The 22,011-nt window shown below is 39.8% G+C and overlaps 1 protein-coding gene across 1 annotated transcript in view; it reads right to left on the bottom strand.

Annotated features, from left to right (window-relative positions):
• Positions 1-569: 569 nt before the first annotated feature.
• The window catches only part of gstcd (glutathione S-transferase, C-terminal domain containing), a 41,787-nt gene continuing 20,345 nt past the window's right edge, over positions 570-22,011 (bottom strand). Inside the window, exons 6-12 of the mRNA XM_026359748.1 lie at positions 16,084-16,199; positions 15,676-15,720; positions 15,244-15,372; positions 10,154-10,287; positions 7,137-7,167; positions 5,170-5,239; positions 570-3,416 (exon numbers count right to left, since the gene is read on the bottom strand). Of these exons, the coding sequence (XP_026215533.1) occupies positions 3,247-3,416; positions 5,170-5,239; positions 7,137-7,167; positions 10,154-10,287; positions 15,244-15,372; positions 15,676-15,720; positions 16,084-16,199 (695 nt within the window). The 3' untranslated portion in view covers positions 570-3,246. The remainder of the gene's footprint in view (positions 3,417-5,169; positions 5,240-7,136; positions 7,168-10,153; positions 10,288-15,243; positions 15,373-15,675; positions 15,721-16,083; positions 16,200-22,011) is intronic.

Genomic DNA, 22,011 nt, shown 5'->3' on the forward strand with positions numbered 1-22,011 from the left:
TGTGTCAGATATTTAGTAACAAACAGCTTTATTTCATGCTTTTCACCAAACGCCTCCGCATCAAATTGCCTTCTTTTCATTATCCCCCTTTATTCCACAGGAGGTTGCATCCGTTTCTAGCAGGGTGATTATCGGCTGCTTCACTCAGGAGCACCACTTCATATTTAAAATAGGCTGAATTGAACTTGTGTCTGGGGCTGAAATCAGAAAATCCCGCCCTGCCCCCTGGTGATGTGACAGCTTTCAGCCTCGACAATACGAGTCAGTCAATAAAATGATTCCCCAGCAAAGAAAAGAAAAGAGAAGAAAAGAAATAAGTGACAGCGTGATTTTCAGTAATGGAGCAGCTGGAGAATGAGCTGAAGGTGATGTGTGATTACACATCACAGCCCTTTGATACACGGCTCAGATCATCAATCTGTACAGTGGAACAGACAAATACAGGTTAATACAGGATTTATTACATCTAAAAAGGAATTGTGTCTCGTTTCCAACATCATTACTATGTTGTGGAAAACTTCACAACAGGGCCAGTTCACCCAAAACAAAGAAATGCATGTTGTCTCCAATTGTCTTGAATTTAGAACATGTCACTTGATATGTCCAACTCCGAACTCTTTAGTTAGAATAGAGTTGAATTTGCAACAAGCTGTTCACATTATGAAGAACTGTGGTGAACAGGTGACTAGAGGGCCTTTCCAGCTGTCCACAAAAACCTGCTGTCAGCAATAATTGAAAAAAACAAAACTTATTTTAGTGATTTGCCCATTTGAGTAAGATCAAGATTTTAGGATTTAATAATCCCTTAAAGCAAAATGACTCATTACATCGTAAACTAAACAGACTGTGCTACAAGCAAAGAAAAGTAGAAAATGAACACGAAAATAGAATAAAAGCAACCAAATCCTAAATTGAGGTTACGCGACGGTGACAACAAATGTGTCAGGAAGGACGTGAAGCATCGAGGAATAGATTGCAATGTTATTAAGGGAGGCAAAATAACAGCAGCTGTGAACCTGCTGTAGGCAACAAAAGAATAAATGCAGGCGTGATCATTTGTTGTTACTTGAACACCTTCAGTTGTGCACATTATTAAAAGAAAAGGACACAAGTCAAATGAAACACATTTTAGTGGCGGCAATGTGTCGTAAGTGGTAATTATAAAAAAAAGAAAGCAAGGTATTTAATATCATAGAAGGGACAGCACAGAGGCCCTTTGTATCCATTACATCTGGGGTTTGTTCTTCGTATCCGGGGCTGTTACAGTGACCCAGAACACACAAACAAGGTCACTGTTTCACACCGTCAGGGACGAACCCCAAATATAGAGCAAGGAACTGTTACAGACATAAAACCATAAACTCTGCCTGTTTAATGTAACTGAAAGCACCAGCCAAAACACCGAGACGGGCTGAATTTGATTTGCTAAAATAATTACTGAAGTTAATAAAACAATGAATATAACCTCCATTATCCCCTCGTAGTCGCAGCAAATTATTCAGGTCAGAGCTGCTTTTGAAAAAGGCCATGAATGGCGTCCGAAGATATGTGTCCACTGAGTGTTAAACCATGATAATCATATTCATAAGAAAAACAAACTGAAAGCCTTAAATCATTAAATAAAAATAAACGTTGCCAAACATGTTTGTTCAAACATATTCTAATAAAAACTAATTCAATTTGTTTCAGGTACAGATCCCCATAACTTTCGGATTAAGGTGAGTCACTTGGTTCCATAATAAAAAAAAATAGATCCAGCTTCCTATATTTGCTGCCAAAAAGGCTTCACGAGGCTGATCATTAGTAAAGAAAGGCTCTGCATTTGCATAGAAATAAGCTCAGAAATCGCACCAATTATGTCTAAACAAAGGATCTTGTCAAGTTACCTTCCAGCCCCGGGTGTCTGAGCTGAATCAACCCACTTCTCACCTCAATATTCTCCTCTCTCTCATGGAAGCTTTACGTTGTGCCACCTACTCACTCTCTCTCCCTTTATGCCTATATGCATTTCTGTAATGTGGACTTGTGCAGAGCCACAAGCGTGAACAGCGAGTCAGACGTCTCCTTTTGAAATAATTCCAGTCCTTGGAAGTAGCTGTGTCTGTGGCCATTCACCTCGGGACAGATTGACTCTGCCGGCTGAATTCAGATGAGTTCGGTGCTGGAAAGGCTTGCACCTCTCGAGCGGGAAAAAGGGGCTCTCCGGCTGCTTCCCAACATTTCTCAAGCTGCAACACGCTGTCAAAGGTGACAGCGAGAGAGAGAAAAAGATGACCAGTTCCACCTGTGAGAGCGAAAGCTTAAGGGGCTAGAGTGTATCTCCAGTGCACAGGATTGGAAATACAGAGCATATTGTGTGACGTGCAGCTACTGGGCTCTGAACACCACGCTTCTAATCAAGCACACTGACCTTTTTCACCGGCGTCATAAAATATTCATTGCCGCTGAACGTATTACAGGATGCATACTACATTCACATCCATTCTTTATGAGGAATAATCAGCTTCTCTGTAGAAGCTTGACAAATGCTGTATTCTACCTAATGTGTTATTGCTTCAATCCAGTCTCTCTTTCTGTAACCCCCTTCTCTCTTTTGCAGCTTCTCACACACACACACAGAAGAGTGGCAGATAATGATAACTCTCCATCTCATCCGCAGATCATCAGATGTCCTCAGTTTTCTTTTTTAGTGTAGGATTTCTCCTTCTGCTAATACCTGGCCACGGAGGGAGCTGGCCGCTGAGTGCTATCGCAGAAGGCTGCATCCAAACTGTTTGCGAAAACAGCATGTGGACGTTCGCCGTACTCGATTTACAATGTGGATGTGTGACTCCTGCTGCTTCTGTTTACGCCGACAGCTTGATCACACAGTTTAGGCAAAGTCACAATCGTAATGGAGCAGTTGGTGAGAAGCTTGGGCTCCTTTACTACAACCAAGTGCCCAGTAATTGAGCATATTTAACTGTGGAATGGGGTAGTTATGAGAGGGCACTCTTCCATGTGCTTATCAAGTCAGAAATCGTGACACTATTGCTTTTATCTGTAGCCAAGGAATTTAAGAAGAGGACTTTTGCTGGTGTAGGCCATTTCTTAAGAGCTTGTAAAGAATAAAAAGACATTGGGGGTGGATAAAAAAAAACATAGTTGTATTCCCAGACACAGCCAGGACCCACAGAGTACTTCAATCAAACCCTGACCACACCGAGGATGCTTTGCTTTGTAGTACACTGGGGCTTGCAGTCCTAATTATGCATTGGTGTTTCCAGTTAGCTGGATCTTCTGCAGTGGCCTTCCCACCAGCATGTTGTTCTTGGGTGAACAGCTTTCAGGTTCCATAGTCATCACTTGTACTGAGTATCCATGAGTCTCTGCTGCCCAGGACCGGTCCAAGTCTACCAGGCCCATGCACTGTTTACCTGCAGTGATCCAAAAAGAAATGAAAACCTTTAATCATATATAAATAATAATAAATAACAACATCCTACCAAATTTAATTTTGAGGAGCACAACGGGTTCACTGAAAAATTTGTTGAGGAAGAAAATATTGTGAATCATATGTTGATATATCAAAGTATTTGATATTTCGGAGCGATGTGTTACCGAGGAATATCAACCACCATCATCTGAACACTGTATGACATCCTGTGAAAGAATGGTCCTCCTCCCTCCAGAGGAGTTACAGAGATTTAGAGGAGATGTGGAACGTACATCAAGGAGAACTGGAGCTGCTCTGGCAGCTTGTGGTGGCAGCCATGGTGTGTTGTTTAATTTGTCACCCATCTGCGCGGGCTGCTTATGCTGCTACATCTCTGCCAGTATCAGCGGATTAGCATTTCTGTCAAGTCCTAATAAAGCAGCATTTACTGTAGCGCTATTGTATTGGATTGTTTGTATATTAGAAGTCGTTCCTATGTTACAGATTGCACATGCTGTACTTACCCGGTAACGACAAGGAACAAAGGGTAACAATCCTTGGAGAGGTTGGCGTACAGGGTAAGTACAAGATGTGTGGGCTGTAATATAAAGTTGTGATTGTCACCTGCTTGTTTATTGTAGTTACAGGTTTAGTTAAATAGTCTGCATACACTACAGGCAGACTATTGTGAAGTGCTGGTTTGGCTTCCCTACAACTACACATCGTCTGTACCTCTCCAGTGACATTAAGACACCTATGCTATATGGTAATTTTGAAATAAAATAAGAGCAGAACCTCATTATGCCATCCTCCCCTGATTTCCATTTCTGTTGTTCAGTAATGGTCGTCCTGTACGCTGTAATACTCAAATGAGGTTCAGGTTCAGCTCATGTTGTTAACTTTTGGTTTTTACAGAAAAAAACTTCCAATAGAAATTCTTGTTAAGCTGCTCTCAAACACAAAGACTTGTTACTTACTAAGAACTACAGTATATAACATCAGAGTAAATTGTACTTAAATAGAAAACACTTGTTCCTAGATTTCCCGGTTACCTTGGACCTACAAGTACTGGTAGGTACCGTACATGTACTCCATAATTACAAAACATATGCACTAACATGGGCTATGATCTAAAGCATTTTCCACTTTTCTATTAGAGGTTCCTTTAAACCAAGGTTTCAACTGCATCATGCACTTTAGCAGTTTGTTAGCAGGTGGCATGACAGTAAATGCAAATGTTGGTGTGCCACACCAGCAGACTCTGGGGAGACGTGATCAAACATGGTTAGAAAATGTTAGTGAGAGAGGTTGAGCCGCGTTAACTGTTAAAGAGCAGAAACCCAGTGTGATTGGTGGTGTCAGGTACGCATGAAAAAGCTTCACACTGACAAGGCATTGGGGAACCTCCTCGGATTCCGTGGGAAGCTTTGATAAACTGGAGAGCTATCAGGGTGAAGAGAGCACGCAGCATAATGAAACGGCGTACAGTGAAGCTCCAGCACAGGCCTGGAGGTTTCAGTCTGACAGAACACTTCCCCCTCAATCTGACAACACGGATCTGGCAGCTGTTCACTGCAGCTGTTTTGTCAAAATGATGAAATCCTTGCATTAACATTTTTCACGCTTCTCACAAAGTCCAGGCCTTTGGGAAAAAGTGGAGTAGCGAGGTTAGGTTACGGTGTAAATGTGTCTCGCCGGTGTCCATCATATAAACTGGACTACTTTCATGGTAAAGTCAGGAGTGATAGGAGTACCTATGAGTCGCCTCTCAGGAGGGAGCTGGACAGCAGTTTGGTCTGCAAAGCGACAGAGGATCATGTGTTCCTGAAACAGAGGGCAGACAATAAGTAGATAAAAAGTTTAAAACAGGTTTATTCATTATAAATATAAATAACGAAGCTCTGGATGTGAACAGGTTCGACTGGAAATAACGTGATAGCAGTGAAACATAGAGTATCAGAGATATTCAGTTAAACTAATGCTATAATACGTTCACATATATATTATGTGCATGTAATAAAATGCATAAAGCTGCACAAAGCTGTTCCATCGAATCATTGGTTGATCACGTGGATTAAAGGTCTATGTGGGGACTCAAGCTAAATAGTGTTTAATGTCCTTTTAGGCCACAGCAGCAGCAGCAGCAGCTTGGCTCTAGGAGCTCCTGCCAAAACAGAAACCTAAATATTTCATCAGCTATTGAATGGATTGTCATGTTCCCTGAAGCAGAGAATAAAGCCTAATGATGCTGATGAGCATCTGATTTTTCTTCCTTTGCCAACAGCAAGTTGCCATTTTTGGTTATGATAACTCTTGGATGCGGTGCCAAGAAATTTGGTTCATACATTCACGTCTCCCTCTGGATAAACTGAAATAACTTTGGTGACTCCCAAACTTGCTGCAGTCTTTAAAAGTCATTTGGTTACTCTTCACTGTCTATCATTTGTAAACCACTTTACAGAAAAAGAAAAAAAAAACATTGACAGATTCTATAAACTCAAGTCAAATGAATCTAATTTACAGTATTTCTAAGAGCTGGTTTTGCCGTCTTGTTTTTACATAAATATGTTTCATTGAAAAAGTGTCTCAGGAGAGTGGTTAGTCATCTCTAACCTGCGTCTACTTTAATGGATTCCATTCCTCATTCTGCAGGGTCAATGCTCAATGCAAGGCCATGGAGCAGGCGTTCAAAGTTAACACGTTAGCACCTATATCTCACGCCATTAGCCTTTTATACTGCCAATACACCATTCACCAATGTGCGGTCATTCTTTTTAACTGCTGTAGTTCAGGAAGGACGACCTCATTTCTGCTATAAAACAATACAATGCAGCTTTCATATCAGCTAAAGCCGGCTGGGGGTTTGGGACCTTACATAGGCGAAACTCTGCCGTTCTGGAAAGTCAGCCCAGATGAATGGTAAATACCAAACATGGCTGTTGGAAGCCAAACTACAGAGCTAGACAGGGGGAGATTAAGAGCTCAGATTTAAGGTGGCACATAATGTGTTTACAGTTTTAAATAGAATATAGATTTCTCCTTGTGTGGCAGCGTGTTTACCATCTTATTCTCAGGACAAAAAAATGTGGCAATTTGCTCACTGGGCTTTTGAACAAGCAGCACAAGAATCGCAGCTCACTGTCACAGAGTGTAATTGTCCAACATCTTTTAAATAATTTGTGCCTCTCAAGTTGCCTCTTCTAGTGCACAAAAGCAAATAAATTAGAGGTGGTCTGATGACATGTCAACTCTTGAGGTTGCTACGGTTCGAACCTGCAGCAACTTTTGCACAGATTATCCCCGGGGGCAATGACAGGTCCCATACATCATCATAGGATGGACCCTTCCACAGTACAGTGCTGTGCCTGTGCTGAGCGATAAGGGATTGAGAGACTAGAGGCTGTGAGACTCCCTCTTGTAACATGGGAAATCTTTGTTCCCCAAGGCAGCGATGAGCCCAGTGATCACATTCATTTTATTTCTCAGTCTTTTAAATTAAAAAAGGAGCTTTCTGATGGATGGATATGGTCAATCCGATCTGATATATAACTAAAAAAATGTCTGTTGACTGTGATGCTACAGTAATGCCATGTTTATATAGGACTTTACATACAGACTTAATAATGAATTTACAAATTCATAAAAAACAATCCTTGTAATTTAGCCTCAGTGCAGATGAATAATAAATGCAATAAAAGAGCTAAATCATTTAAAATCATACCTTGTAAGTCAGAGTCTCTTGGAACCTTTTGCTGTAAAAGAAGAAGAAATAGAAGATATATAAATTATATTTTACCTGAGACATGGGAGCAAAATGTATAGACTGACATATTGTATGTTTACTAGCCTGCGCCTGGGGCATAAATTGTATTTTACAGAACATAATAAGGAAGCAGGTGTTTTCTTGTTGCATAGGAACAAAGTCAGTGTGTTTGTAATTATTAAACATAGATCACTGCTAAAGCTAATTAAAAATCAACAGGAGGAGGGTCAAGGGGTTAGGGGTCAGTCAGGTCATCTGGAAAGAAGCTTCACTCGAACACTTGTGGCCTGAATGAAATAGGTAGTTTAGTTTCACAGCCCATAAAAATCTGTGAACTTCCTGGAATATCTCCACCTGCAGAATATCCACATGAGTACCTGGAACATGACCTGAGGGGAAAACGCTAAAAGTAGCAAGACGAAGACTGACAGAGTCAGGTGTGCAGGCCCCTCGCATATACAGTACAGTAGTACCCTGTGGAAACACAGCTTCTTGTTGCCTGTTACAGCTGCAGAGTCCTTTTATGTCATCCTTTAATATTTTATGAGGAGTCAACAGGGACGAAGTGTCAAGTTAGTAAATGTGAGGAAAGACAAAAACTTAGTATATGAAAACTCCCAAATATTTTTACTGTACACTCCCGGTTCTCCCCAAGCACAATTTTAGGGGGAGTACAAGCTTAAAATAATATAAGAATAGAGAAAATAGTACGAGAACACGGCTCTACATCAGTATGTACAGTAAGTATATTAAAGTCTCAGTCTTAAATGAGCCCCATTGTTATACTGTTCATAATATATAATAAGTGACTGATGTTGTGGCATATGTTGATTCTGAATGGCAACTGGGTCCCTGCTGGGTTTTGGTATGCTGCTTGTGTTCAACCATTATATGCAGGTTATAAATGGCTTTTCATTCCTCATTCACTTGCAGCTGTCCGCTGGCATTACACCAATGTTGTGCCACTCCTGTCTCATTTTTTTATTTGAATTATGGATCAGTATAAATGACTCTTAATGCAGCCAGATGACGATTAAGATGTAATTTGTAAAATCGTGCTGTTATATATTTTTATTTTTTTAAAACAAATCATGACCCACAAAGGTCGGTTACTATAGTTACATACATTTAGTGTTTGTTTTTGCCACATGTAGTTTGTCACTTCACTAATAGTATATCACTGCTGTTTGACACGCATTTGGCACAAGGAAACAGCAGGTCACTATTGTTCCATTGCCAGATACCACTCCCCACTGGCTTGCAACTATTCCTTATTGCTGGTGGTTGCAATATGCTGCTGCCGTATGTGCCACGTGAGAATAAAATGTCACTGCTGGCAGCCGTTACCACTGCTTCTAGTCAGAAAGATCTGCAGGGTGCAGTTACGTTTATTGACACAACAACTGGAAGTACTTCACGTGATGACTATGTTGTGTTTCTGTTCTAAAACAGAAACATTTCATAAAGAAAACAGGAAGTAGATGAATTTGGCTTGGATGGCACCAATAAATATGCAGTGCTATAGTATATTTATTGCATATAGCATATAGATAATAGTTTTCAGAAGACACAATTTAATCCCCTAGCGAATCCTGAGGTATTATAATAAATCAACTACCTGACAATATATAAAATAGATCAAATTTGTTCCACTCTTACCAGCAACAGTATTTGTTCTCTGTGTCTGCAGCCTTTCAGCACAAAAAAGTGTAATGTAAAAGTTTTTTTTTTTTTTTTTAGTGGCTTTCTGCTTGAAGCTGCACATGAATTAAACTTCTCCATTTACATAAACGAGGAGGCCAAACATTAGCAACAACTCTTATGTAATAATGCACTGCAGTATGACTCCACCACCCACTATGAACTCTATAATAAACCTATAGTAGAATTATCACTTGACTTTTTTAACAAAGACTTTGTAAAAGTTGAATTAACAGCAGAGCCGCTGTATTAAATCACATTAGATTGCACAGATGCATTCAGTAAAGTGGCCAGTAAGTGTGAAGTGGTACTTCTACTTGTAGTGGACTACTGTATGTCCTATCAAATTACTTAGACTTTAACTTGACTATTGGTTGTCTTTGTGTATGTCTCCCACCTCTGAGCAGCCCACACACAGCTAAACCTGCCCAAATCAATCTTAACACCAAAAGCATAGCTATAATTGGCTTGTGATTTATACCTGGTTAAAGTTGCTGGTGATCACAACCTCTCAGTTGCTACAAACATCAGTCCTGCACAAAAGCTTTGCTTTGTCGCCTTAATTCTCCAAAAGTTGTTTTAGCTACATACTACAGTGTTATGTTCATAAGCCATTACAGTACCATTAGTCAGCAGAGTGCTGCTATAGCAACAAGATCAACACTATTAAAGTACAGCCCTTCTCTACTTTTCTTCCTCTGCCGTTTGTTTTTTTTTCCACCTCTGTTCAAAAAGCTTCATATTTTCGCTTACAACACCACCAAGACAGAAAATTAAGCGTTTCATTTTCCGTAACACAATGTGTGGTGATGTTAACCTGGGAGTACTGTAGCGTTTCTTGTCTGTACCTTCAGATTTGTGTAATATCCATGACAACCCTCTACAGAGGAAATCATATCCTCTGTTGCTAACAGAACAAGGCTGAGACTGTAATGGTGAGGGGCGGACACTGTTGTGACGGCGATGTGCCACTGCTGCCTCATATTGTCAGCGGTGATGATAAGAGCCAGGAGGTGTACCAAAAAAAAAAAAAAAAACACAGGCAAGAGATATACTGTTGATTGTGTGTATGTGTGACATAGGGTGAGAATGAGTGTGAATATGATGGAGAGTGAGAGCACTAAAAGGAAATTGAAAAAATCTGTATGTGGGAACAAGAGAGAAGAACAGACACAAGCAGGACTGTTACAAGACAATAACTAGGTCTGAAACAACATTTTTAAAGCAGACACCCGAGGTGACGCTGAACTGAGGCGTGATGGACGGGTGCAAACCTCTTGGGGAACGTGAACTTGACTGCGTTCTGAATGAAGCCGTAGCAGCAAGGACTGACGACGAAGGCAGCTCCTGCCTGGATGCAGTGCTCCATCACCATGTCTGTTGCTACGCCACATGCATGGAGCCCAACCTCAAGGGAAGAAGAGAACAAATGCAAAACTTGTTAGTTTGACAAATGAAATCTAATCGTTCTTAAAAACCTTCTTTTACCAGTGGCAAGACCAAAGTGAAAACACTTGAGAGCATGCACTTAATCCCATTGATTCTTCCATAATGTCTGCTGCTATTAAAGAAATCTATGCTCTCAAAGGTGCAGACTTAGTGAGATGGGGCAAAGAAAATGTATTAGTGCTTTTGAAGCAGAGACACGAGTGCATCAGGATTCCTATTGAGTGGGTAAACTGTGCGTGGTGATGAACACCTAGCTATGAATTAATCATGGGGTGGTTATTGAATGGCAAAAAAGGGACTAAAAGGCCCAATATTATAGTCAGTCTGTTTTCCAGCCACATCCCTCACCTAGTGCATCTGCAAATATACACTATAACTCCTGAAAGGCAATGAGTTTAATGTCTAAAGTACAGTGATTACTTCCTCTTATGTGTACATTAGCTAAATAGATTTTCTGTTAATGATCCAAATAAAATGCAATATGAACAGCCATATGTGACAACCGCGAGTCAGGTTGACGGAAATGAACCTCGTCCCACCGAGCAGCCACCTCATACTTCTTTTGTCAGTATTGTCGTTTTACAAGATTTTTTTCACTTGGCGTCTGCGAGTCTCAATCTGCTGCAATGTTAGCTTGGCAGCAGCGGCACGGAGCAGGAGTTCAGAGCCAGTCAGGACAGGGCTGAGCCAACGTTGGCTGCAGCTCCAAAGATTAAGGACGATACAGACACTCTAAACACAGCCAAACCCAGTCAAGCTCACTGAGATGTCTGGGTGTGTGTGTGTGTGTGGGGGGGGGCATTTTTCAGGGGTGCATAAGCTCTCCCTGGAAGTTGCACGGTTACAACAACAACTTAACTCACAACTACACAAGACACCACAAGCGTTTATTGAAATCCTGCAGATTTTATATGTGTAATTTCACATTCTGTAGTTGAAGTTAAATTTTTTTTTCTGTCATGCATGAGGAGCTCTCTGTGGAACTGTGGTGTGCTTGGTCTGAATGTTCATCAGCAAAAAAGAAACATTTATTCCTCTTTGAATATATGTGCATTGATTTAAACATGAAATGATACAAGCAGAGACTCATAAAAGAATAACCATAGTGTGAAACTTAGGGAGTTAGCATCAATTACCTGAATGGTCATGCATCTATGTGACAACTTATTTTCTATCCTGCATTTATTCATGACAGAATCTTTTCCAACACCATGTTGCAGACTGCTGATTGGGAAGAGGAGACACGATCGGAGATTGCATAATGTTACATCCTCCACATCTAAAGCAGAAATAATTAGCAAAAGTAATGCCATCACTCTTACCCAGCTACTTAATGTTGTACATTAGTCATGCTGTGGTAAATCCTAATTACATTTTATAACCTTTAGCCTTGATTTAACACAAACACAAAGCCACTGAACACAACTGAATTAAAACACATTGTTTTGATGACTAATTGTGAATTTTAGTTCTTGATATGAAAGAAAAAACTTTGCTTTATCTACTGTTCAGATAATTTTGTCAGTTCTTAGCAGCACTGATAGTGCATTACCCCAGCTTAATGCGGTTTGTGTGTTGCTAATTAAAATGCATAATGGAAGGTGAAAATGTATGCCAGGCAGATTTAAGACCATCTCGTACACATACTGTATTTTCTGCATGCCTTGCTAAGTTTTACCTCTGTGTAAATATTTTACTATGGATATTATAAATTAATATGCAAGAACCAAAGGACCAAGGGGCATTTATACAACGTTGTTCTTTATCCATTTGTCTTTTGAGGAGCAAAATAGCCGTTTCTGTCTCGATCATTCTCTCAATAATCACATTACAGAAATAATGAGGCTTCATTATTCACTCTAATTCAAGTAATTACATTTGTGCCCCGTCCTATTTGGAACTGACACACAACATGATCCTGCAGTACTAATACTCTAGTTCATCAACGCCCCTCTGCATCATGCTGCTGTAGAAGGGTGCTGCAACAGTTCTGCTGCGTTAAAGTTGGTGAAAATTCACTTTTGTTGCACAAATGTTTTAGTTTCTTGCACTAAATGCTCAACAACTGAGCTGTCCTGTGTTGTTCTATGTGTGTTGACGTGGACCAGATTAGAGTAAAATGATTACACAAATAAAGGCATAGTTTTCCTCTCAAAGGTTGATACAATGCTGCAACAGATTTAATCTTCACATCTTAAAAAGGGAACTTAGTCCTTACATGACATCAGCATTGGATTTACACCTGATAAAACCTCATTAGAATTGATCAATACTCACTTTACATTAGGCTTAAAGCAATGCTAGCAAATACAATTTTCGTCACACAAACAAAGAGGCCAGCTGAAAAAATCTATTTTAAACAATCCAACCCTTCAGCAGAACCAATAATGGACCCGGATCCGATAAAACCCAAATCAACTTCAAGCTCCACAGCGTTTCCTACCTCTGAGGTCTGTTGGCTCAATGTAAGAAAGGGTAAAAATTGAATACACTGTATATGAAGGTCGGTTTTGATCCCAGTCTAACACCTGGGTCACACATCTGCTGACAGGAAGAGCAGACACTGACTAAGAATAGCGGCACCTCAACTTAATTAGCCAGATTAAATGAACATGACTAAAAATGGGACCATGTATAATACATAACAGGATTAAAATCAGTGTGTGATGGGTGGCTCCTTCAGGTAGAAATATCTGTGTTGTGCAGGAAGAAGCTTAACCAAAGCAACAGCTGAGACTGCAAAAACGTGGGGGAATCTAAAGCAGTGCAGGAAAGGACAAACTTAAGCACCTGTCTCGTACATAAATCTTAACATTCATGGGGAAAAAAAAAAACCTGCGTCTGTGCATAAACTTTCTGACTAGGTTACAAAAAAACGCCCACATATTGTAGACAAGAATAATTTGCACTGTTTGTTTCTTGCCAAGTGGAACAGGTCTCAGTGGAGTGACGATGCCGGAACAATATCTGCGTCTAATTACCGAAGGTGCATATATACTCCTCTTTGTCCCAGCGCGAGTTAAAGTAAGGCTAGTGGAACAGCTGGCTTTTCTGAAAGTGGGCTATGACACACAGCAGGAAGATGGATCTCCTCAAAATGTCTAGGAAGGACTTTGGCCTGGGACAAATAAATAATGACAATGATCAAGAGTGATGATGATAAAGATTCTGTGGGAAAGCAAAATGTTGCCTGTGTGGGAACAAGAATTCAGAGACTGGAGAATGTAAATGTGTTTTTAATCCCACAGACCTATTTCGTGTGACTCCACCTGATTCAAACAAGCCCATAAATAACTGCAGTTAAGGACATACATGAATTCACTCTAAATTGATAGTAATTATTAGAGAAGTCAAGAGAAGGTGAAGGTGGGTGTTTCAAATGAGACCCGGAACGTTTTCAACCTGTAATTGGAAAGCCAGGAGTGCTGGATTTTCCGTTTGTTTTTGTTTTTTTCCCCCATTAAGCAGAATTTGAAAGCTCGTAAAATATTTATTCTGTTGTTGTAGCTGTGCAGAATTAAACCTATTTGCAAAGCTGGATATCCTCTGGCTTTTTAACACAACCCGGCAGAACAGCAGCCTTGGCAGAGATGTAGGTGTGAAAATGTACGATGAATGAAGAAGTAAAAAAGGTGACACGGCATGTTGCCTGCATAAAACTTGAAATGGCTAGCAGTCATTTTTACTTTTCAAAGATGACACTTTCCAAAGAACGACTCCTAAGCCTTTAAGAAGAGTGTAACTACGAAGATCGTGGCAAAATGTTTCTGACAGCATACCAAAAGCATCTCTGGAATAACAGATTTTTATGGTAAACAAAGACAAGCAACCCATTAATAGTCCTCATTCAAGAAATCCTTTAACCCTGACATTATCTTTATCCTTCGTGTTCTGGGTATAACTAGCCTTTGGCTTTCCAATAATCAGAGAGGGGATGGTGACATACACTGCTTGACTGAAGTGCAGAACACTAAAAGGGTTCTGATTAAAAGCTCCACTTCAGGAAATGAAAAGCCTTCTTAGGTGCTCTGACAAAAATAATTGCACCGTGGCATTTTCAGTTTCTGGAAAAGGATGAGGGAATGACATGTTTCTCCGTGTGATGTGTGATTGTGCTTCACTGAAATATATAAATATTTTAAGACTAAAAATACAACGTGCAAATACCTCGCAGTCAAGTTGTTGATGGTGGCGGCGCACCTAGTCACACAATGTTTAGGCACGCGTTCAGGAAATGTGCCTCTCAGTTCCAATCCACCATCAGTAATTACATCCACTGCGATATCAGCTCAATTAATGTTTATAATATTTCAACTTCTAACCCTTAAGGTTGTGTCACGCCTCAGTGTCGAAAAAGGTTGATGTGTATACGCACAATGTTAGACGTCACTGAAACTGACATAAAGGCTAAATGGTGGCAGCTGTTTTCACAGAAATCATAGCTATATAGGATTGGATAATCACTATGATGATAGGGCTGTTATAAATGTTTAATGCACCAAAATAAATTAACGTAATGGGCTAATAAAACCACATTTTCCCTGCAATGTACAAATGAGAGTTTGCCTCCTAAGCTTTTGAGTTGTTCCATTATCCCTGTTTCCTAATTTTTCTATTAGTGGGGAATTGTACAAGGCAGAAAAGTAATTTGATTAGCTTATAGACGCCGAATTTGAAAGCTGGATATTAAATACAGTTTTAACAAAAGCATAAAGATAAAGGAAATTAAATCAGTTCTACAAATACCGCCAAACTGTAGTAGGAAGAGAAAACCCTGAATTTCCTTGCACTTGTTTTGTTTTAGTTATTCGCAAATTGGGAAATCAGTCAACAGAAATGGTCACCACAAGGAACAGGCTCTAAAGAAAAACCGCTGCAAAGTATAGTGTAGTGTGAGGTGCTACTGTGTTCTTACCCCAACGTGAAAAGGTCCAGTAAAATAGTCCAAATTGGCCTGAATGAAGCCAATGTTATTCAGACCGAGCTCGGCACTGCGACTCTGTGCCCTGACCAAGGACTCTTCTTTGTTCTCTATGAGAATGACCTTGAATAACGACAGAACAAACTTTCGGATGAGAAATATTAGTCTTTAAAATGCCAAGATGGACATATAGGAAAAAAAAAACAATAAATGCACAATTTAAGTGAAACAGCAGCAGCATCAGATTTTAGAGTCCTACACTTGAAAGCATTCACATCATGTTTTTAAACCCAGTACAGCAGCATAGTATTTTCTGTTGGTGTATCTTTCTTATTTTTGTGAAATAATGACACATGTCTATTACAAGTTACCAGAGTCTAAAGCGAAGTCTTCAACATGTTCGTATTTGAACAAAAAACACATTACCTGGCAATCTGGGAGTGTGTGAGCCAAAGCAATCCCTACGTGGCCCTGAGAGACGGCAAAAAAAAAAAAAAAAAAGAAAACTAAGAAATGAAAATGCACAACAGGAAGACAGCTCACATCAGAGGGCATCAGTAGAGTTATGATTACTGCTGCCCTTTCCAACCAAGTATTGACCCTTTAGCCATGCAGCGCTATCACTCTGAACATGCATTTTCATGAGGGTAATTACTAGTCTACCTGCATTCACTGGTTAACAACAAAATATTTAAAGGGGAAAGTGAAATATGTGCCAATATAAGGACTTGTTTCATGGGTTGGCTGCTAATGGAGCAGCAGTCGAGTGGAGCTGTGGTCAGGTGCAGTGGTAAATATACATGCAAAGCCGCACTGATGGATGAGCACACGTACCGTTCCGCTGCAGAAATCCACAACAGTGTATCCTGGTCTGGCTAGCTGTGTAACCATGGCAACCAAGTTATTCAGCTGTTGCCTCTTCCTGTCTGCACGGATATTGGACATTTTCCCTGCAAAAGAGCACACATTCATTATTGCATCAGAGGATGAAGCGGAAAAGCTGCAGCTTTTTGATTTTTAGAATTAAGGGAACAACAAAAGTATCTACTCTAACATATGAAATATACATAAAGGTTTGGTATGATTATAAAGGTCTTTCAGTTAATACTGACTCATTACAATGAACTCAACTTTATCAATAAAAAGACATCAGAACAATTGCTAAAAAAATGTATAAATAAATAAATTACATTACACATTTTTCATTACTCTAATGTCTTCCCCTCATTTGCTGTCTGTGAGCAAAGGACAGCTACAGCAACGGTTTCAATTTTGATTTACTACCAGCCATTTCAGGTAATGGTTATAGCACAGAGATGAAAAGGCCTCCACTTGCTCATCAGCATGTTTCCAGCCAATTGCCAACTAGGGAGAGCAAACAATCTTTCAACATCATCAAGAGCGAGCCTTCGAGCCAAAATCATATATCCTCCTTGTTTGCAGCAGAACTTTCTGCTGCTGTGCGAGCAGTATGTACCCCATTAACTCAAAGCACATTTCAGTCTCCTGCATCTTTCTCTACCGTCTTCTAACACGCTCGTCGGCAGTGAGCCGCTGACGCGCTGTGCCAAAGCCATCTCTGGTCCATAAATCTAGAATGATGAGTGTTTCATTCATCTGAGTCACACCCTCAAATCCACACACAACTGGAATCGCTGAAAAAAACCTATTCCAACACTTTCCTGCTCTTGCTGCTATGTATACGACATCAGGAGACACAGATGGTGGACACTTTTCATTTTGCTGACATAAATAGGAAATTTAACTCAAGCCTTCATCCTGGCTGTTATTGAGCTGATCCCAGTTGTAGGGACAGCGCAATAAAGAAAGTGAGAGAAGTATTCAAATACAAAGAAACAGTCGGCGGGTATTGACAAGACTCTGATCTTCATTTGGATGAGTGATTCACACGAGGGCAGGCACTTGTATCTCAAGGCTCAGACACGCCTCAGAATAGAGAAGACACATAGAACACATTTAGATTTTAATAATAATAGTGTAATAAAATCCAACAGGGCAGAAATAGATTAGTGTGGAGGAATATGCAAAAGTATAACAAAACAAATAAACAGTCTAGATTATTATTATAAGATTCTGCATAATATAGAACACTTTAAACATGCAATATGTTTTAATTAATAGAATCTGTAACTGAACTTTGATTTGTTCTAGATGTATTGGCGTGAGCACGGTCAAAGTCTGCTCTATGCTTTACCGATGAAGGCTGCACAAATGTATCAGGCACATCCTCCAAGTTGTTAATATGTAGTGAGAACAGAGGAACAAGGGGTCGAAGTCAATTACACAAGTTGTAATAACACAAAACTGAAGCGGAAAAGGTATGAGAGTTTCTGTCATAGAAAAAAAAGTATAATTTGATTTCACAGTCTGTGAACAGCGTTTGACTTTCAGAATCGGACTTTTAGCATTTCTAGTTGAACAAGGCTCTGTGTAAGGAAAAGGCACCACATGACTTAAGGTCAAGGCTGTGAACTACTTAGGACTGAGTGAGCGATTTAAGGGCATCATCCTGCATTTCTGTGAATGGGAATCTTAGTGTCTTTAAATGTACTTATTTTCTTTTATTTTTTACAAAGCTTTGGATGAGTATGAAAAGTTAAAAAAAAAAAAGTGTTTAATTAAAGATAAAAAATTGACCATTTCATTATCATTTAATATTAAAAGTGAATTTCTCTGCGAAGCTGGTGGTGCTGTTCAGAGAGTCTGACCTCCCCTTAATAAAACAAGGTTTTGGAGCATATTTCTAACTATGTTTACATACTGCATCTTTAACACACCTCAAGGTGTGGATGGTTGAATCGAGTTAGATATTTAATAATTAACAAGCTGTTCTTCAGTGGCTGTACTCGTACTCGTAACATTTGACAGTATTTTACTGTACTACACAGTAAGAGATGGAGACAAACACTGAATTTTGAAAATGTTGGATTTTCTCACATTCACTCGTGTCTGCACCTTGGCCTCACTGACCTCTCCCTCTTCAATCTACTGTATCAGGTGTATTTAGTTCTAGACTAGATATTTCCCCTGACCCTGCCTCTTGCCTATTAGACAGTGCACCCAGGTAATGAGCTCATGAGATAATGCTCCTACACCAACTGTCTCTTTGCTAGAGGGTCACCCAGACACGACTCGCGGCTGAGCACCTCCCTCGGGGTCTTCATGAGACACTGTCTATCTCTCTGGAGAATCTTAGCACTGAAATGCAATCCACTTACCAAGCACAATGCTGATACTGCACGATTTTGTGAAACCCTGAATTAATGTGCACCTGTGTTTTTTCTATTTTTTCATAGTTCTTTATACAATATCCACAGCAAACACACAGTGTGGGTATCTGTGTGGTTATGTGTTAGGTAAGCATTACTCACACTGCTAAAAACCAGGGAAAGATTAAAGAAAAACTCTATAGGTATAAGGTCAGCATGATAATATGGTCACAATCGTAGCTCACCGTTACCTTGCAAATATATGCTTAAGGAAATATTACAGATGTAAAGAATATTACAGAAACAAAGTTGGACGGTTTAAAATTTAGTCCTGATGGTGACACTAAACAAGACGAGATCACTGCAGCAACTATAATCCATACGGATGGAAGCGTATTGTATGCATGTTTAAATCTTCCCACAATGCAGCTTAGGGTAGAGACCACTACTCTATATGTTGCCACCACAGCTTTGCCCAGGACAGGTGAGTGGATGCATGGATGAGGTATCATTTGCCTGATGTCATACAGTGTGTACAGTATGTGAACTTTTTTTATGACCAACTTCAGGCAGCCCTGTCACCACTGTTACCCTTCCAGTAGGAGATAAATTTACAGCAGCTGTTAACACTTCTCACTGTCCCATTATTATTGTTGCAGGTATTTTGATTGAAGTATTTTCTCCCTATTCAATAAGCAAAATCATTGTGTGACGAAACCAGAATATGCAATATTATGACAACTACCATTAGTCTGAGTGATATTATATACGGATGCTGCATCAGAATAAGGCTCAGGAAAACACAAAGCAGTTCTGACATGGAAAGTCCCCCCTCCAACCACAACTCACAAGAGAAAAACAATCACAGACCATATAATTCAACAGCAGCTCAGAAGAAGATAGGCCTACCTGCTCAGTGTTTTTTTTTTTTTTGTCCTCATGCATCTAAACTAGATCTTCCAGTCACTTTATAAAAAGTCACAGCAATCCCAAGTTTGACAGAAATAGACTGCAAGTGTCATCTAACCAGGTCCAAATGATCCATTAGCAAGAGGAGCTGCTGAAAGGTGGACATTAATTCAACTATCCTTCCCTGCCATTACTCACATCACACCGAGTGCAAGACTGAAGATGAGCTCAAATGTTTCAGTAATTATAGCATTACGTCAAATATATTGTATATACGGCTGAATATAACCATGCAGAAATGAAATTATCTCTGAAGAGTTGAAAACTAAAATAACATCGTCCCAAGCTATACATTTAAAACCATGTAACAGAATATTAAAACGGTATGGAATTTATTCCTCTGATTATATTAGACAAACAATGAGAGCACACGGGCAAAGAAAAATACAATGTTTGGCCGTACTAAATAATAAAATCTTATACAACAAGCAAAACAAAACAAACAAATAAAAAAACCACCAATAAGGAAATATTACTCTTATTTGTTTGCATTCCAAACTTCAATGCAAAATTCACCACATTTGCCACAAACTGCAACAGGAACAATAATTTTCCTGTAACATAATTTCAATATTCTTATAGTTTTTGCATTTGCTGTGCAGCGGATAAATTTATGTCCAACACGCTAGGCAGGAACAGGTTAGTCTTCTTCGCAGTCTGACAAAATGTAATTACTTTCTTTTTCCATTGCATGTTTCCTTGACCTCTCAGTATATTTTCCTGTCATGTTTCACTGGCTGGAATCTGATGGGGCTCAGGTGTTTTCTTGCTGAAAAACCTGCCTGTTTAACCTACCTCAACAAGCTAAGTTGGGCAGAAAGCAGTAAACACTGATGCTGATAGTGTGCATGAATAAGCACACAAACAAGAACCCACTCGGATTACTACTGGTACAAAGCCAGAGATGACAGAACAAGTAAAAGTCTTAGTCTTGGAGAAACAAGTTTTCTGTTTTTCCAGTAGGTTGACTCTGCCTTGACATCTCCCGAAGCTCAGTGAGGAGAAAACATGCTGTGGCTGTGTCATCATGCGAGACTGAGCATCCATTAGCCTGTGTGTCCTCTACTGCTAAAAGGTGCCTACCACTGCTGCTGCTGGCAGCGGGCCCTGCTCTATTTCTTTTTCCCCTGATGCTGCAGAATTGCCCATGGGCTTATCAAGGAGGTCCATCACGCAGTTTAGAATGTAAACACACTATGAGGGCACAAGGGGGGGTCTCTGGTTGGGGCCATTCGGGATTCAACAGCTACCATCTCTCAGAGGACATGCTGGTTTAAAATGCAAATGTAAAGATTGAGATTCCAGTTTAGATTAAGTTTATGACTTCTACTTCGGGTTTGTTTGTTTTTAAAATATGAAATATTGCTAACTATAGTTATTTCTATATTGTCCAAACTATGGGAAAAGGTTTCTTTATGAAAAAACATTTGCAACAGTTGCAGTTTAATTACTGTATATTTGGTGACAGCTTACATGCTCTCATTGAAAAGAGAAAGAAGCAGCTCCAGCTACACTATTATTTTATTATTATTTTATCAGTGTATAGAAATGCATATTCTCTGTAGCCTTAATGTTAAGCTACAGGTTCCATTTGTTCATTTTAAGTAGGTACACCTGAGTAACTCAGCCATTGTAAGTAACTTACAAGAGTTATTTGTCATTTGCTCATGTTATGCTGCCACAGCAGAAATGAAGTGAAAAGCGTCTCTAGACGTGTTTACAACAGAAAAAGCTCCAGACAGAGACATCTGTCAACAACCAAAACATATGGTGTCACAGCATGTCATGTAAGAAGAAGGCAAAGCTGAAAGGACAGCCTTAAAAACACTTGCAGAGCAACTCTTGCTATGGCTGTTTCTAAGAACATTTGAGTATGTGACTGAAAAGCACACTTGAATAGTTTCAGTTTTTTTGTTTACTGTATTTGGCAGTGATTACTTCATGGTTTGTTGGATAGTTTAGTGTCAATCTGTAGGAACAGAATGATGCTGCATGCGTACGCTGGGTTGTGCAGAATCGGGGGCATGACAGTGACGGTTCATTTTATCACAGGCACAAACGCTACGTACAGGAGTTTGGGAAGTGAAATAGAAACAGGAAGGTGTGGTGGATCATTATCTTCTCAGCCTGACTTCTGCAGCTCCTCTGATTGTATCGTGTCCAAATGCCTGGATCCCCACTCACGTAGTTATGAATGTACCCGTGTGTCAGTTCAGACAGGATCAGGTTGACTGCTTTAGTCCTTCTGAGGAACAATAACAATGTTTTCTTGTCTTGTCAGCCGCTCAGAACAACACAGCGTGGGAGCTCTTAGAAAAGGTAAAAACTAAAGCACACTAGAAACGCTAAACCAACACTACAGCACGGACTTAACCTGTTGACACGAGTCCCACACAGGGAAAGTGTTGTAACTGCTTAATAAAATATTAAATGTGTACCTTCACAAAGCATGAATCTGCCATGCGCCAACAAAAGGCTTGTTAAAGCAGCCATGACTCCTGGTTAGAAAGAGTGTTTCCTTTATGTGACCGCAGGGGTGAAAACTGCTGTTGTCCAAAGTACT

The sequence above is a fragment of the Anabas testudineus genome, chromosome 1 (genome assembly GCF_900324465.2).
Source record: "Anabas testudineus chromosome 1, fAnaTes1.2, whole genome shotgun sequence".
NCBI lineage: Eukaryota > Metazoa > Chordata > Actinopteri > Anabantiformes > Anabantidae > Anabas > Anabas testudineus.